The sequence below is a fragment of the Spea bombifrons genome, chromosome 2 (assembly GCF_027358695.1).
Source record: "Spea bombifrons isolate aSpeBom1 chromosome 2, aSpeBom1.2.pri, whole genome shotgun sequence".
NCBI lineage: Eukaryota > Metazoa > Chordata > Amphibia > Anura > Pelobatidae > Spea > Spea bombifrons.
Window position 1 is genome coordinate 127,964,745 of NC_071088.1, and position 15,594 is coordinate 127,980,338.

The 15,594-nt window shown below is 38.4% G+C and overlaps 1 protein-coding gene across 1 annotated transcript in view; it reads left to right on the forward strand.

Annotated features, from left to right (window-relative positions):
- Positions 1-14,323, forward strand: part of ARHGAP20 (Rho GTPase activating protein 20) — a 49,345-nt gene extending 35,022 nt beyond the window's left edge. Inside the window, exons 8-15 of the mRNA XM_053456450.1 lie at positions 439-505; positions 2,089-2,277; positions 5,211-5,389; positions 7,043-7,204; positions 8,494-8,603; positions 9,735-9,924; positions 11,356-11,470; positions 12,275-14,323. Of these exons, the coding sequence (XP_053312425.1) occupies positions 439-505; positions 2,089-2,277; positions 5,211-5,389; positions 7,043-7,204; positions 8,494-8,603; positions 9,735-9,924; positions 11,356-11,470; positions 12,275-14,085 (2,823 nt within the window). The 3' untranslated portion in view covers positions 14,086-14,323. The remainder of the gene's footprint in view (positions 1-438; positions 506-2,088; positions 2,278-5,210; positions 5,390-7,042; positions 7,205-8,493; positions 8,604-9,734; positions 9,925-11,355; positions 11,471-12,274) is intronic.
- The last annotated feature ends 1,271 nt before the right edge of the window (positions 14,324-15,594 follow it).

The following is a 15,594-nucleotide window of genomic DNA, read 5'->3' on the forward strand; positions in this document are numbered from 1 at the left end:
CAACCCTGTTCAATTTGATCCTAGTCAGACTACTTATTTATTTAATTAAGAAAGTGATGTCTGCCCATCAAGTATGATAAAATATAGAGGTATTTAATCAAACCCATTCTAGAATATCTCTTAAAAAATAATTTAGATCTAGACATCTACGCTCTATAGCCCTGGGACATAACAAGTAGTGTATTACATATTAGATAAGTCTTACAGAAACAAAAAGTAAGGAGGGTCAACTATCGTATAATCTAAAACAGTAGTTTAGCAACATCTGGTGGGCTAAATTATGAATAAAATTGTATTAACAAATATTTTAGGTCTGTATCACTCTGTTTCATTGGATTTGTGTGTTCGTGTATGTGTGTGTGTGTGTGTGTGTGTGTGTGTGTGTGTGTCTGCAGCTGACATTTCTTTTTTTTTTCTCCTGCGCTTTGCTTTCTCCAGGGCTCCGATACAGATTACCAGTTATGGGTCACCTCTGGCAAAGATGATTCACCTTATCCTCTTATCGGTAAGGAATGCAAGCTATAGCCTCAGTTCAAACCTTAAAGTAGATACTAGCAGAAAATAAACATCCCATAGATATGTAATGAAAGGATGAATCTGATGTACAGAAAACCTCATTGTTTTTTATTGATTTCTATTTAAGTCGTTTTTACATTTTATTCCCTTAATGTGGAAAGAATGCAAAGTAGCAGAGTTGGGCTCTTTGAAGTGTAGATTGTGGGTGAAACACAGTGTACATGCAGACGTTTGAGAACAATTGTTTAAACCCTTACTAAGCTATCATGTATGTCAGGCATTTTCTTCATAGGATACTTTTTTTATCACCATTACACTGCAAGGATAATTACGTTACATTTATTCATACAGTGCCAGCTGGTTCTCCAGCATTATTGCAAAAGGGAAATACTAAATTAACTGTAACATTAAACTTGGCAATATAAAAAAAGGAAAATAAGATTTACACACAGAGGACCATGCTTGCAATCTATCACGTGGTTGAGGTGGAAAGAAGGTGAGCTGGTAAATCTCTATATCAAAAAAAGTCCGTTGTACTAGGCTCTCATTAAAATCTTTCACGCTAGAACTATATTCCAAATGGACATTACCACATTAACACCAAAATGGTAAAGTGTAAGGCACTGGATGCTACAATCAGGTAATATTCAATCTAATGACGGATTCTTCAGAAATCCTGCCACGGCGTGGCTTTGTTCTTCTTAATAGGAAGGCTACAGGGCTTCCCTACACTGGTACAGAACTGAGAGGACCATAATGCCAAAGCTCTTTGTCTTAATCCAGTAATGTGCCACCCACAGCTTAATATATGATCTTTATTATAGTAGGAACAGCTGAACGAGATGATATTTGACTGTCTTTTAAAAATCATTAGTGACAAAGACCCAATTGTGGACATGGGAGACCAAAATAAAGCGAAAACCCCCAAAACAGATGTGTATGCTTTTTAGTGCACTTCAGGCAAAAACAATTTATGCTAAGCGAACCATTACTCATAAATATTTAAAATAACCGTAAGCAAAAAAAAAAATCATATGTATGGAATAAGACAGCCGCACAATCTATCCATTCGCATAGAGAATATTACAAGCAGATAGTACTTGTCTCTGTCATCACACATAAACAGACAGACCCATTTATTTAGGCATAAAACGTTCCCTGTGTGCTTTGTTTAAAAGACGCCTCATAACAAACACACACACTTGTTATTTCATGGATGCAACGTGCGAACTCAAGGGTAGTTTACTGGCAAGGGTAGTTTACTGGCAAGGGTAGTTTACTGAGTCCCTGGCTAGAAACTGAACTCGGCTCTGAAACTCTTTCTTATACTGGGAACGTTTCAAATGAGGAAATATTCAATTCAATGAAAATGTTTTTTTTTAAAATCAATAAAATACAGGAATTTTAGAACATGACTAAAAATGTATCACATGGTCAGTGGGGTTTTCTAAATGTATATCAAAGAACAACCCAGTAAGGACATTTAAAACAATATCTGAGAACTCAAGCTTGCTCTGTTGGTTGCCCGCGAGAAAATACATTTTCCGTGTCCTTTCTTTTAAACCTCCACAGGACACGAGTACCCATATGGAATCAAAATGAGCCACATTCGTGATGCATTGCCACATATTCAGGGCACAAAGGACAATGTCTGTTCCCTAAGCCTCAACGAGCCTTTCCTAATGGAGCAACTACCCAGAGAGATGCAGTGTCAGTTCATACTGAAGCCCAGCCGGCTGGCTCTCGGCCATCAACTCACTGGTAAGTCCTCTGTTTTACAGAGGGTTCATTCAGCTTAAAATGTTCAATCTATGAAGTATGTTATTGCAGAAAACTGACATAATGAAAGGGTAGAGACACACATTCCAGCTGCCTGAGGTATTTTCCTAGAATTTACGGCATGTTTACACATATTGAGAAAGTTACATTTTCAGGAAACTGACTCGCAATTTGGGTTCCAATTACCACAACAGGGAATATTGGAGAAAGAAAAGTGACAGCTAATATATATATACATATAGATATGTGTTATAATTAAAATGTCTTTTCAACTGTGAATTGTAAAAGTGGTGCCTGTCATTTTTCAAGGATTAGCGTGATGTGTGGGTTGTATTAATTACATAGTTTTTGCTAATATTTACACCCTTATAGTGAGATTTGTCAAACCTCCATTCAAGTCTATAAGATGATGGCTGAAATCTGTTTCCCATAAAGCTAGTGCCAACTCTGCCAATTCGCATAGGGGTTTATTCAGCAAAAGCTGAGCTGGACCAAGAATAGCCTCAAGATGTCAATTCCTGAGTATTTGTAGGACCTCGTCCTCCTTTCCTGTGGGATTGGTGGAACGTGTTAAAGCCACTTCCATCCTTGGTTGTTAACTTCCTTCAGTTGAGAAGCCTGGGGCAAGTCAAAGAAGTAAAGAGAGTTAATCCCTGAGATAAACTCCGCATGTAACAGTACACATGCCTTTGATACCATTGAGGATTGAGCTCAAGACGGCTCGTGGAAGACAGGTGATGCTCAACAGAGAGTGACTTTGTCATGCATTCCAACTTGAGTTTTATCCTAGCTTAATCTTTGGGTTTAATGAACATACCCTGGTGGTTTTAGGCCCTGTTCATATCTGTCCCAACTAAATAGTTGAAGGGCACCTATCCTTTGTTCCCAATCTGCTGTATGTATACATGCAGTTATATGGCTTCATCTTCTCCAGTGTTGGCCCAATAAAAGGTATCATCCGTTCTTGTAACATACTTAAAGCAGCCTTGGATAATAACAATAGCAAATTGGCCTGGCTGGAAATTGAATAAAAACAATAAAAATATCTGAAAAGAAGAGTTTCTTGTAGTGTTTGAATGGCTTGGATGCAGCATTTGGCTTTGTGTCCTGTTGCACGAGGTAAGCTGCTTTCGTGCCCAAGCTAATTAGAAACCAAGCTGCTAAAAATGGTTGATCTGTAAAGTCCATTCAGATCTTTGCCTTACAGATAATTTAAGAGGGCAGGGCTTACATGGTTTTTTTTGTATTTGCCTCATGTAAATTCTGGTATTATTGCTGATCAGTCTATAATTTTAATGGTAGGTGTATTTGAAGAACAGTGAGAGACAGAATAACAACAAATAAAAATCCAGAATAACGCATGTCACAGTTATAAATTGATTGGTATTTTACTCAGTGAAATAAGTATTTGATCCTCTCTCAATCGGCTCCCAGGTGTCTTTTATACAGGTGAAGAGCTGAGATTATGAGCACTCTCCTAATGGGAATGCTCCTAATCTCAGTTTGTTACCTGTATAAAAGACACCTGTCCACAGAAGCAATCAATCACATTCCAAACTCTCCACCATGGCCAAGATCTGTCCAAGGATGTCAGGGACAAGATTGTAGACCTAGAGTGGTCTACAAGCTGGTGAGAAGTCAGTCTCCCTCGGTCTGGGGCTCCATGTAAGTGTGCAGTCCTGGCCCTGGCAGGGTAGGCTCCAGGCAGCGGGAGCTCAGAAGTTCCCAGGTATGGATATTGGACATGAAAATACCTGGCAAGATTGTTTTTATAGAAGAGTTAAGGTCACTAAACAGATCTGAAAATTATCTTGGGATTCATGAGTGGCGTGAAATTTTTACTATTGTCGGTTGAGATTACGCATAGCCAAATATTACTATTCACCACTAAACTGAATTGAGTGTAACTAGCGAAAAAATGATTTTGGAAGAGCGGAGGCTTGAATATTAGATCAAATATCACACTACTCCATAGATACACTGTAGGCTTCCAAGAACAATCTATAAAAATGTTATGTTACACTTGTCAGCGTCCTGTTTTACAACAAAATATTTATCCAGAAATTCCAGATGAATGTTTCAGGCTCTATAGGCCTGAGGGACGTGGTCTTTACATGATGGGGTTGTGAACACAAGAAGGTTTTAGGAACTGAGGCTGTGTTACATTTTATGAAAAGACAATATGCATAACAGCTGATGTTTTTGAAATGCAGGGAAGGACATATTTCTCCCCTCCTTTGAGTTTGGAAACCATTTTTTTTGCTTTTTTTATTATATTTGCAACTCGTTTTAGCCAAGTCATACAGGTTACTGGAGGGAAACATGGAGAAATATTTTTTTTATAATTTAGTGTTTTTACTTAGCTTCCCACCCAGTCTCAAGGGAGAAGTGCAAACCCATGAGTGAAATATATAGAATAATTAATGTTAAACAAAACTGACTTCTTATAATTCATGTCCCTGCTGTCTTGCCACACCCGGAAAAATCAGAATTCTTTGTAACATACATATGGGACGGTGTTGTCATTTTGAATAATGAAGTGAGATAATTTGCATGAAAGCCTGGTTGCCAAACTTCTGAGCCCTTCGGATCCCTTGCACATCAAAGGGTTAAAGGAACGTGGTAGGCCCCATAATTCTTCAGTTCTTAACTAGAATTCTTTTTAACTTCTCCAAAACCCTGCCTTGAGTTTCAAGCATATTTAGCAATGCAATCCTCATCATTCATTGACTGATGATGGGGGTTATAGTTATTTCTATCTAGAGTAACAGACTGTGAATTTTGGTTACGAGGCCACCGTATTAAAAAGCAAATAGGTTATTTGATGTGTTCAGTAAAACTAATTTTGATACTCATGTCAACTACAACCAAGCACTAAATATGTACGTATCATATTTCTCCCAATTTCTCCCCAGATCCTAGCCAGAAGCCATTTAAAAGGAAAAGGTCCATCATAAACTGGACCTTTTGGCGAGGTTCAAACACTCAGCTGGATAACGTACCTCTATCTCCCACCACTTCAACCCCTGGCAAACTATTTGGTGTTCCATTGCCGGCCATCTGTGAGAATGACAACCTGCCCAAGCCTGTCATGGTAAGTGGGGAAAAAAATATATCTATAGCACAAAACAGCAGAATACAAGCAGGGAACACCAAATGTATCGGTGTAGTATAACACACTGTACAAATAGGTATTGTATGATATACACAGCCCATTGGGGGTAAAGACTAGTGGTCCTTCCATAAATTCCTCAACCTTACTCCAAAAACCAAAAAAAACATGCAAAAAACGTCTAAAAGAAAATAGAAAATGGTTTATGGTCATAACAAGAGTCCAGGAGGAAAACTAGTTGGGCTAGATTGATGCCAGGAATGGTGACCAAATTAAAAAGTAATTTGCTCGGATTGCGAGGACCTTTTTTTTTTTATCTTTTTGACAAAAAGTACCCTTGTACAATATTGGCCTTTCTACATAAGACTTACCTCATGTGAGACCTGATGCGACGGCTGCTGGGGGCTAAATCTCCCATAATTCTCCACATGTTGAGCGTCATAGGATGCTTACTCCATAGCAGATGGAATACCAGAGGATTTCTATACCTGCGTGCAAGGAAACAGCTGTCCTCTCTAAAAGTTTTTCCTTTATTGAAACAAGTCAATAACAGAACAGCTTTTCATTCCATGTCTAGTATATTGAAAGTGGTCCGGCAAATAAAACATTATAAGTAAAAATTGTAGCAGTGTAAAATTTAATGTGAAAACAAACCCACAATAAAACATGTGTCTAGGAGTAAATTGAGTTATTATTATATACACTAATGTTCAAAAGTTTGGGGTCACTTGGAAATTTCCTTCTTTTTGAAAGAACCGCAAATTCAATAACGCAGAAATCCAGCGCAGGCGGTGTTAATGTATTAAATGACTATTGTAGCTGGAAACGGCTGATTTTTAGTTGAATATCTTCATAGACGTACAGAGGCCCTTTATCACTCCCATCACTCCTGTGTTCCAATGACACGGTGTGTTCGCTAATCCAAGCTTAAAAGGCTAATTTGGTCATTAGAAAACCCTTTTCAATTATCTTACAGCTAGAAACCTTTGAAACCTTTGAACAGTGGTTTATATATAGATTTTACCTGCATTTAAATATATATTCCATGTTCCTGCCTATTACTTTTTATTTGTAGAAATTCAGGTGCCCTGGCTGTAGACCTAATGCAGACAGATTAACCCAGAGAACAGATGACTACTTTCTACAGATACACGTTATTCGGGCAGCATCACAAATATCACATTAACTTTTAATTATACTAATGCTAGATGTACTTTAGATGGCAAGCTAAATTTAGCTGTTTTGTGAAGAACAGATCCAAATGTACGCACGTTGGATACAGAAAATTGATAATGAGATTTAAAGCAAACATCTGAGTAGCTTCTGTAAAAGTAGAGTCAACAACAATCATTTTTCTAGACACTGCTAATGGGGGAATACTTGGCTTTATGTGAATGGTATAATACAGTTTAGAAGACAGCTTGTGAGGCCAAAGCATTTTGTCCTGGTTTCGGATCATTCTGTTTCACGGCAGTAGCAGTTGGTGAGCCACCAAAACGTACGGTGATATAGTAAAAAGCAACAATAAGTTCCAAGGCGTTGGAAATGGGGCTAAAATAATTGTTGCTGAAGCAGAAAACATGTTTAATGGTTTTATGTGTTATTTTCAAGGGTTTTCTTGTGTTTTATTTGAAGGATATGCTGTCTGTCCTGTGCCAAGAAGGACCATTTACAAGAGGAATATTCAGGAGGTCAGCTAATGCAAAATCCTGCAAGGAAATGAAGGAGAGACTAAACTCTGGATATGATGTCAACTTTGCCTGCGAATCCATATTTGTCACAGCTTCGGTGTTTAAGGTACCCAGATGTTGAGGAAGCTCCCTTGACTTTTCTGAATCCCTTTCATGTTTTCCCATATATAAATAAATACATATATATATACACACACATGGTATATTAGCTCAAAGCATAGCTAAAGTTGAGCTGGAATTATAGCTAATGCCTTGTTGGGCACAGAACTCTTCAACCTTAAATCTGGACTGGAAGTAACCTCAAAGTGCCACGTTTCATCTTGTCGACTTCAGTACTGTGGACATATTTATGTCAGTAGAATGGTTTGGATTTACTGAAAATGTGTTTCAGTTTTAACCTGAAATCATGGAGGCTACATGTTGTTATTGTATATATGCATAGCAATATAGCTTGGTGAAATATTCATGCCCGACCAAAATACATCTATAGGCAATCATAGGCCTTACTGTCTCATTAAACAAATTCCTGGATGTAGCTCCTGGAAGTAAGGGTACATCTGCTTAATTTTAGTCATTACATATAATAAAATATATAATTCAGTATTTTCCTGGAGGAATTCTCCTTGCTATTATGCATATTGGCTCACTATAGGATCTACAAAACGGATCTCTCCTTCTTCTACAATGTAATGCCATTACATTATTAAGTAGAATGTTATTAAGCTGAAACATTTTTATTCTCTTCAGTGTTGGCTTTTTTCAAGTTATTACCAACACATGAAATATTAGATTTTAACACTAGAAGAATGTATGGATCTTGTATGCATGACAGACTATTTAATTACTTTAATGGGAATAAACGTGCACTATACGGTATTATCTTCCTGTTTATTTGGCAAAAAAATATATATTAATTCGAATTTTCACATGACAAACCCTTATGTAAAAAGTTTCCAAATTTCATATCACAGGAACTGAGATCTGTCACAAAATCGATGGTATCTAATCGACTTCCTGCCCCACCCTTAATGTGGCTGTCTGGACCAATCAACTACAATCAGCAACTTTTATAAAACAGGAAGTTGAGATACCATTCTAATACCATGTAATACACAGTGTATATGTGTATGTATGTATATAATATCTTAGGGTAATATTTTAGTGTATAGGCACTTTAAAATAAGTGGCTTTGGTTAACAAAGCTAAAAAGATTCTCTTTACATGGCTGTGGAGACTGGGTTTTTATAGGAAGTGCTTAGCATTCCATCTTCCTCTGGGAGCCTTTTTATTATTTTTTGTACCTTGCATGCCCTGGTGTTTGTTGCCCATGAAAATATCTGCCAGTCTTTGTAATTGTAGACTTTAACATCCATAAATTTTTCTTTCCTCACAAAGGATTTTCTACGTAACATTCCAGGAAGTATTTTTTCCTCCAGACTTTATGACAAGTGGGTTTCTGTTATGGATCAAGGAAACGAACAAGAGAAAATAAAAGCCATTAAAAAGTAAGCATTTTGCCCACACCGTGGTTTATGTTACATTGCGCACGTACCCACTCCATCTGAATGTCACGTAGAGAGAAATATAGCTTGAAATGCATGACTAGAATTCCATTCCATGGGTACACAGTGTTCTCGCAGCAATGATTAAGATCCATCTCTTTAACGGTTATTTACATATACAAATGATGCTATAAAGGTATATTTCTGTGCATTTTTTAGGTCCTAAGTACAGTTTTTAAGTCCTCTTTTTATATCCAGTTGGTTAACTTTTTTGTTTGTTTACTTTAATTGTAATTATAATGACCTTGGCAATATTCGGGTATCATCTACTGCTTGTGGCAGCTGAAAGCACATGTTGTAAGCAGAAAGATTAGCACAGCAGAACACGAGGTTGAACCAAAATAATTATTACGGTGTATCTATTCTGTATGTTTGTATGAACGTCCGCATTAGTTCATGTGCTGTTTTGGCATACTTGTCTATAGAGCTTTTCACTGCGGACCGTTCCTGTCTTGATGCTTCTTTTAATTCATCAAGATATCCATGTTGTTGAGGGATGTCAATGCACAGGGATCTCTGGGCATATTCACTCAACAGTGAGTTGGGCATGGGTTGAGGTGAAATGAAACATTTAATCTCACTGTATTATACTGGGGGACAGACTGGGCCTTAAGTCATCAGGGACCATTTGAATCTTAAAGGCCAATAAAATAAGACGCATGTGTGTATCCCCCTCGCACTACACGCTATGGGATGGGATCTGCCGCATGAACGTCAATAAAGGTGCGCTATAGGGCACAAGCCCACGGGGCATTTGTCTGGTTTGCAAAATGGCTAGTCCAGGCCTGACCTTTAATGCGTGATTAATACCGAAAGATTAAATCCTTCTTTCGGCATTAATTTACTGCTTAGCGAATAAACTCACTATTTGCAGTATGAACTAGCCTGTGGCAGTGATCAGGGCATGGGTTTAGCATATTAAAGGGGGGATGAGTAGGGAATAGGTAGGAGCTGGCTGGGTAAGAAATGGCATGAATAAATGTCGCTCCCCTGCCTTGACATCAAAAATACTAGATGTGGCGGAGAAACACTGACCTCTTAGAACAAACTAATTGCTTTTCTCTGGAACTGCAGGTTGTTGGAGAAGCTCCCTCAAGTTAACGTAATATTGCTACGCTACTTGTTTGGTGTCTTAAACTGTATTGAACAGCATTCCGAGACCAACCAAATGACGGCGTTCAATCTGGCAGTGTGTATCGCTCCAAGCCTCCTCTGGTCGCCCAGCCCTGCAAGTCCAGAAGCAGAGGGAGAGTTCACACGAAAGGTAAAATCTACTATGATCTAGTTAAAAACTAAGTAGCTGTTATTTTTATATGTGATCACTTGGTGATTTTTATTTGGTTTGTTATTTGTATTTTAAAACCCTTTTGGTCTATCGGGAGTCTATATATTTGGACATAATAAAATATTGGGTTTAAATATATGTGACTGTGATACACACCTGAGTCTTGACAGCTTTAAATAGATGAGTTTAAGTAGTTTAAGATCAAATTGGCTCCCATTCATCTGCGAAAATATACGCAACCATAATCACCGGATGTTTAGGCAGCTCAACATCTAGTCCTGTCAATGACCTCTTGTATTCCAATATTAAATGCCTATAGCCAAGACCCTAGGTTGGTGAGGGACCAGTATAAATAATTTGTGTTGATGGGGCCACAGATCTCCTTGCTCCAACTTGACTGTTTGGACCTAAAGATCGAGACTCAGATCAACAACCTCAAACAGTAGACACAAGGTAAGAGTACTGGTCACAGCACAAACGAATAAGCTCAGCAAGTGGTTCTCACCACTATTGATTAACCAATATTGATAGCCCAGCAGGCGCCATTACCTGTGCTCCCCAGGCACAGCTTCCAGTATCAATGATATTCGGTCTTGGCCAGGGCAGAGTCAACATAGCCTTTACTACAAAAAAGCATATAACACACAAGAGAAATACATGAATGCATAAATAATCCTTACAAAAATGGGGGCAGATGGGAAGTCACCCTGTCCTTAAAAGAACCAGGATGGAAAGTCCCTCCCATCAACCCAACTGAAAACAATATTGTCCTTCATCTCCAGCAGGGTAACTGTTTGCTTGCCCTTTGCAGCTAGGTCAGCTGTCATGTCGCTCTTTCCTTGTCGGTTTGGGGAGGCCCATACTAATGTAGTAAAATGGGTGCTGGCACGTTGAGACTTAGGAACCTGGATGTAGCTGCACCCCTGTAAACAATGGGCATCAAGGACTATAACTTGCTCACTTGTGTTAAGTGGAACCTTCAACTTCTCACCTGTTAGCATAACTAACTTATCTTGACCTTATGTAGGGTGGTATATGTACCAGTATGTTTCTTACGCCTTCATCCTTCTGCTCACCCTATATTTACAAACGCTCTGAGAACCACAGGGGAGAATTAAATGAACAAATGAGGAGGAATAATCTTTTCAGCTTGCATGGAACAGCATCTGTTTTGTTTAATTGCAAAATAATTGTTTTTCTATTTAATACTTGTTGGTATTACTTATTTACATAGGGCCAACAATTTCCGTACATTTTTTACATATTCATACTCCGAGAGTGAGAGAGACAAACCGTTACAATTAGAGAGGGCTCTCTTTGCAATATGCCCTTCTTAGATTACCAGCCCAACTTACCAGCCCAATGTCATTTCATTCATAACCAAAGTAAGTTTTTGTATTTGGTTTTCAGGTTTCAGTATTGGTACAATTCCTCATAGAAAACGGCAGCCCTATATTTGGAGATGACATTTCATTGCTCTATTCCAGCTTGTCAGACAAAGACGATAACAGAGAAGACAGCTCAGGTACTAACAACATCCATACACTATACTGCAGAATGCCCAATCATTTATTTCTGATTACCTTGGCCAGGGAGTACAGTGAATTTGATTGCACCTAGCAATCTCAGTCTTTGGCAAGTGAATTTCTAGGTTGGTTCCATAAACCCAAGGAATTGTGCTCTTTGGGGCAAAGGCAGTGATATCAGTCAGCTGCTACAACTCTTTACCATTTGCAGTTTAATTTCAGTGATTTCAATTTATTTTATGGTGGACCAAACTAAATGAGCTTGTGCTGGGATCAACATGTATAATGCATATATTTAATTAGTCTATAAAGTGACCTCACTAAATTAAACAATGCTGGGCCAGCTCAACCCTTCCAACACACAGATTTGACAAAGATGGCCCATAGTGATCTTGGGTAAAAAGTTGGTTTTCTGAATTCGAGATCTTTCATTTTAAACCATGAAGAAGATGCCATCATTAAATATATTAATATATTAAAAATGGTAAATGGTAAAGATTATCACAATTCTATTAGCCAGTAAAGCTATCACCTTTACCAAGTTTGCTAATTTTCTTCCCTTGGCTGATATAATACAGTTCTAGGATCTGAGAAGGAAGATGTGTGTGCTGGTGCTTTAGTAAATGCTACTCCCCAGGAGAGTGGCCTAGATTATTTGAATTTCTTATTAGGTCTAGGAGTCAAGTCCTACACAGGGACATGCCCAGGGCAGTTTCTCACATTAATAAACCACTAAGTGTTTTTACTCAAATTGTTATCAAAAAACCAAAAAATCTGATATGCAACATTTTCTTTTATTTTAGATGTTTGTTCTTTTAAACACATCGATTCTTCCTATGATAGCCTGGAGAATGAACTAAATGATGATGGCGACTCTACATTCGGTGATTTAACCAAGAAACTCAGTCACGATAATAGAAGTCGAGATTCTGTCTTGACTTTGAGTGACTGTGATCTTGACCAGCCAGATGTTGAAGACACTCCAACCGAACACACCGTGGCATTGCATCCCATAAGGGTATCTACGGTTTTACATCACAAACATATGTCACACGAGCAATCTGAAAATGAATCCACTTGTTCCAATACTTCTGGATACTCCTCAACAACACTGTCAGATGCTCTGAAAGACTCAATGCGACACAGAAGAAGCTCGGAACCAGCCATAGGAATTCTCGCCTCTAGGTTCAGTCGACTTAACGAGTCTCCCCATGAGAATCCCAGCCATAATACAAGCTGTGATGCTCTTCTCTCACAGTCAGCAGATGACTACTTAAAGCAGCATCGTTGCCTACAAGTGGAAGGTCAAAAGCTTATTGACCGTAGTTTGACATTGGGGATTGATGTGACAAAAGGCATCAGTAAAAAGCAGACAGGTGACAAACAGAATTCTCTAGATCGACTTTTAAAACCCCCAGTACTAAGACTAAACATTTGCTCTCAGGCCAGCTTTTCAAGCTTATCTTCTCCTGGGACATCTCCATCTGGATCTTCTTTGAGTTCTTTGGACAGTGCTTTTTCACAGTTTTCTGATTATTCAGTATTAGCGTCAAATGAAGTTACTTCTCCTTTGGAGTGCAACATGAGGACACACAGAAAGCAGAAAGAACTAACTCCAGACTTCACAAATGTAAACTCTTTTTCAGGTTTTAGTTTAGATTACAATAACAAGCAAAAGGTTGAAAGCCCATGCCAAAAGTGTTCAGTTGGGGTTCAACAAAGTACTTGGCTAAAAACCAGCATATCTACTGGGGAAAACTGGTCAAGAAAAATAGAAAACACAACACAGGATGATCACAACAAAACATCAACCAGTGAACAACATCCGTGCACCATTTCTGAATGTTCCTTGCTCCAGGATCCAGTAACTGTGACAAAAGTAGACTATGAAGCCAATATGTTACAAAAACCGAAAGACTGTAGAGAGGAGATACATCTGAGTTCCTCTCCTTACAGTACTGAAGATGTCCATAGCAGGAACATTTCTGTAAGACACCTAATGATAGACAAGAATGTGGACATGAATGGTAATGGGGAAAATGTAGAATGTAGTTCATTTCTCTTACCGTCCCCTGTGTCCATAAATATTGACATATCTTCACAAAACCAAGAAAAGATCTTCCCTCAAATGTTTTTTCTTGGTCAGAACATTGCATTCTTTGGTCAGACAAACAGGCGAAAATCAACAAACTCTTCTAATGTAGAAGAATGTCAGATGCTAAGTTCCACCCTTAAGTGTTCAAGTGAACACACTATCCAGAACCATGAAAGTAAAAGTGACCACCTGAGAGACAACATGATAAAAACCACAGCTAGCCGAGACATCGGAATACGAGTCGCTACTTTTAAGAAAAATAAGATTTTGCCTTCTAACGTAGACACGGACATAAATGTTTCCAAGTGTGATTTGGAGAAAAACTTTTGCGTGTCTCCAAAGCTTAATACGACCACAGCAGATTTGTTTTTTCAGCCGGACGTGAGTAAGCATATTAAAACCACGCAAGACTCCAATACAGAGATAGCCCACAGCAGAGAATGGCACACAAAACGCTGCAGTGACCCCAAGTTTGAAGACATAGACCAAAGGTTTTTTGCGGAGGAATCGTACGTGTGATGTGGTGTCAACGCAGCAGTACTGTGAGAGGCAAACACTTTCGTTGAATGGAAGCTCGCTTATTACATGCGTGGATAGTCTGATGGACCCTAAAATGTTTGCTGGACATATATTCCAAGCTAATAACTTGTGTGTGCAAAGCAGCCTGATTTATTTAATCTGAACCTGTTGCGTGCATACCCTTGGCTTTGTCAAAGGGTTTTACAGTCTTAACTCTTTCAGCTACAGATCAGTGGGCAAACGAGGCTTAAATGATGGTTGTCTGAACCGTATTAAGGTTTTATTTCTTGCAAGAACCCTTTGTCATTCATGTTTATAAATACCGTTCTTCTGCAAGTACATTAATGTTCCGATACCATTCATTCTGTTGTGACTATACCCAAAAACACTGAATATAATGAATGAGGTAATATGTCTGAATTTTAAGTCGGGCAGTCTTTGTTTGTGCAATTAAACCTTTCAACGCCAAGAGGAGACTATTCCTTTGTAATATATTTATGTGTTATTTTGTGTACTACTAAGCCATGTTTAAGAAGTGTTATGTGTCTTATATTATAATATATTTAAAGTCAAAATCTCAAAGGTTTCATGAGTTTGTATAATATGTCCTGATGTAATTGCTGTTATTATATGATACTATAATTAAAAGATGTGTATTTTTGTACTTGCAAGAAACCGCTGCTAACTTTATATGTTTCCTTCAGGCACTGATAATAAATATTCTATGTGTATTCTATGATATGAAGTAATGGATTCGATGTACTATAAAGGAGCACAGTTTCCCATGTTGCGGTAAAAAAGAAAATACTTTTAACGATTGTAGAAATTCTTCTCATGCCACATCTGGAAAGCAAAGTTACACATTAACCCTTTTAGGGGTGTTTGGTATGCGGTACCTCGTCTGGATAATCTTTGAGGAAACCTTTAACGTCTTTTGATTAAGGTGGAACAAAATGGGCCTGACTGAAATAATCAAATTGGAAAAAAAACTATATTTAGAATGTCTGGAGTGTATGGTTCTTTAGGTTTATACAATGGATTATTATCTCACTCAAACCAAGGTTACCCTAAAGCCTAACAGAAAGGGGGGCACCAATTGAGTTATATTCTGGGGTAAAAACCCATCGCTGACGTCGGGAGACACAGAACATTGTGGAAGGGGAAGTGGGGTGGGATGTGCTGCAACATTGGTCCCCAGAGAAGGGGCGCTTTACCTACTCCGTGAAACCCCGAGAGTTCCCAGGTATAGTTATACAGCACATATTACAGGGCTGTCCAACCTGCGGCCCTCCAGCTGTTGCAGAACTACATCTCCCATAATCCTCTATCAGCCACTTAGCTGAAGGAGCATTATGGGAGATGTAGTCCTGCAGCAGCTGGAGGGCCGCAGGTTGGACACCCCTGACATATTATATAGTGAACATTACAGTTTCAAAACTATTGAAATTTGACATTAAGTAAGTGATTCCAACTGTGAATAAATAAACCAAAAATAGCAAAAAAGTATAT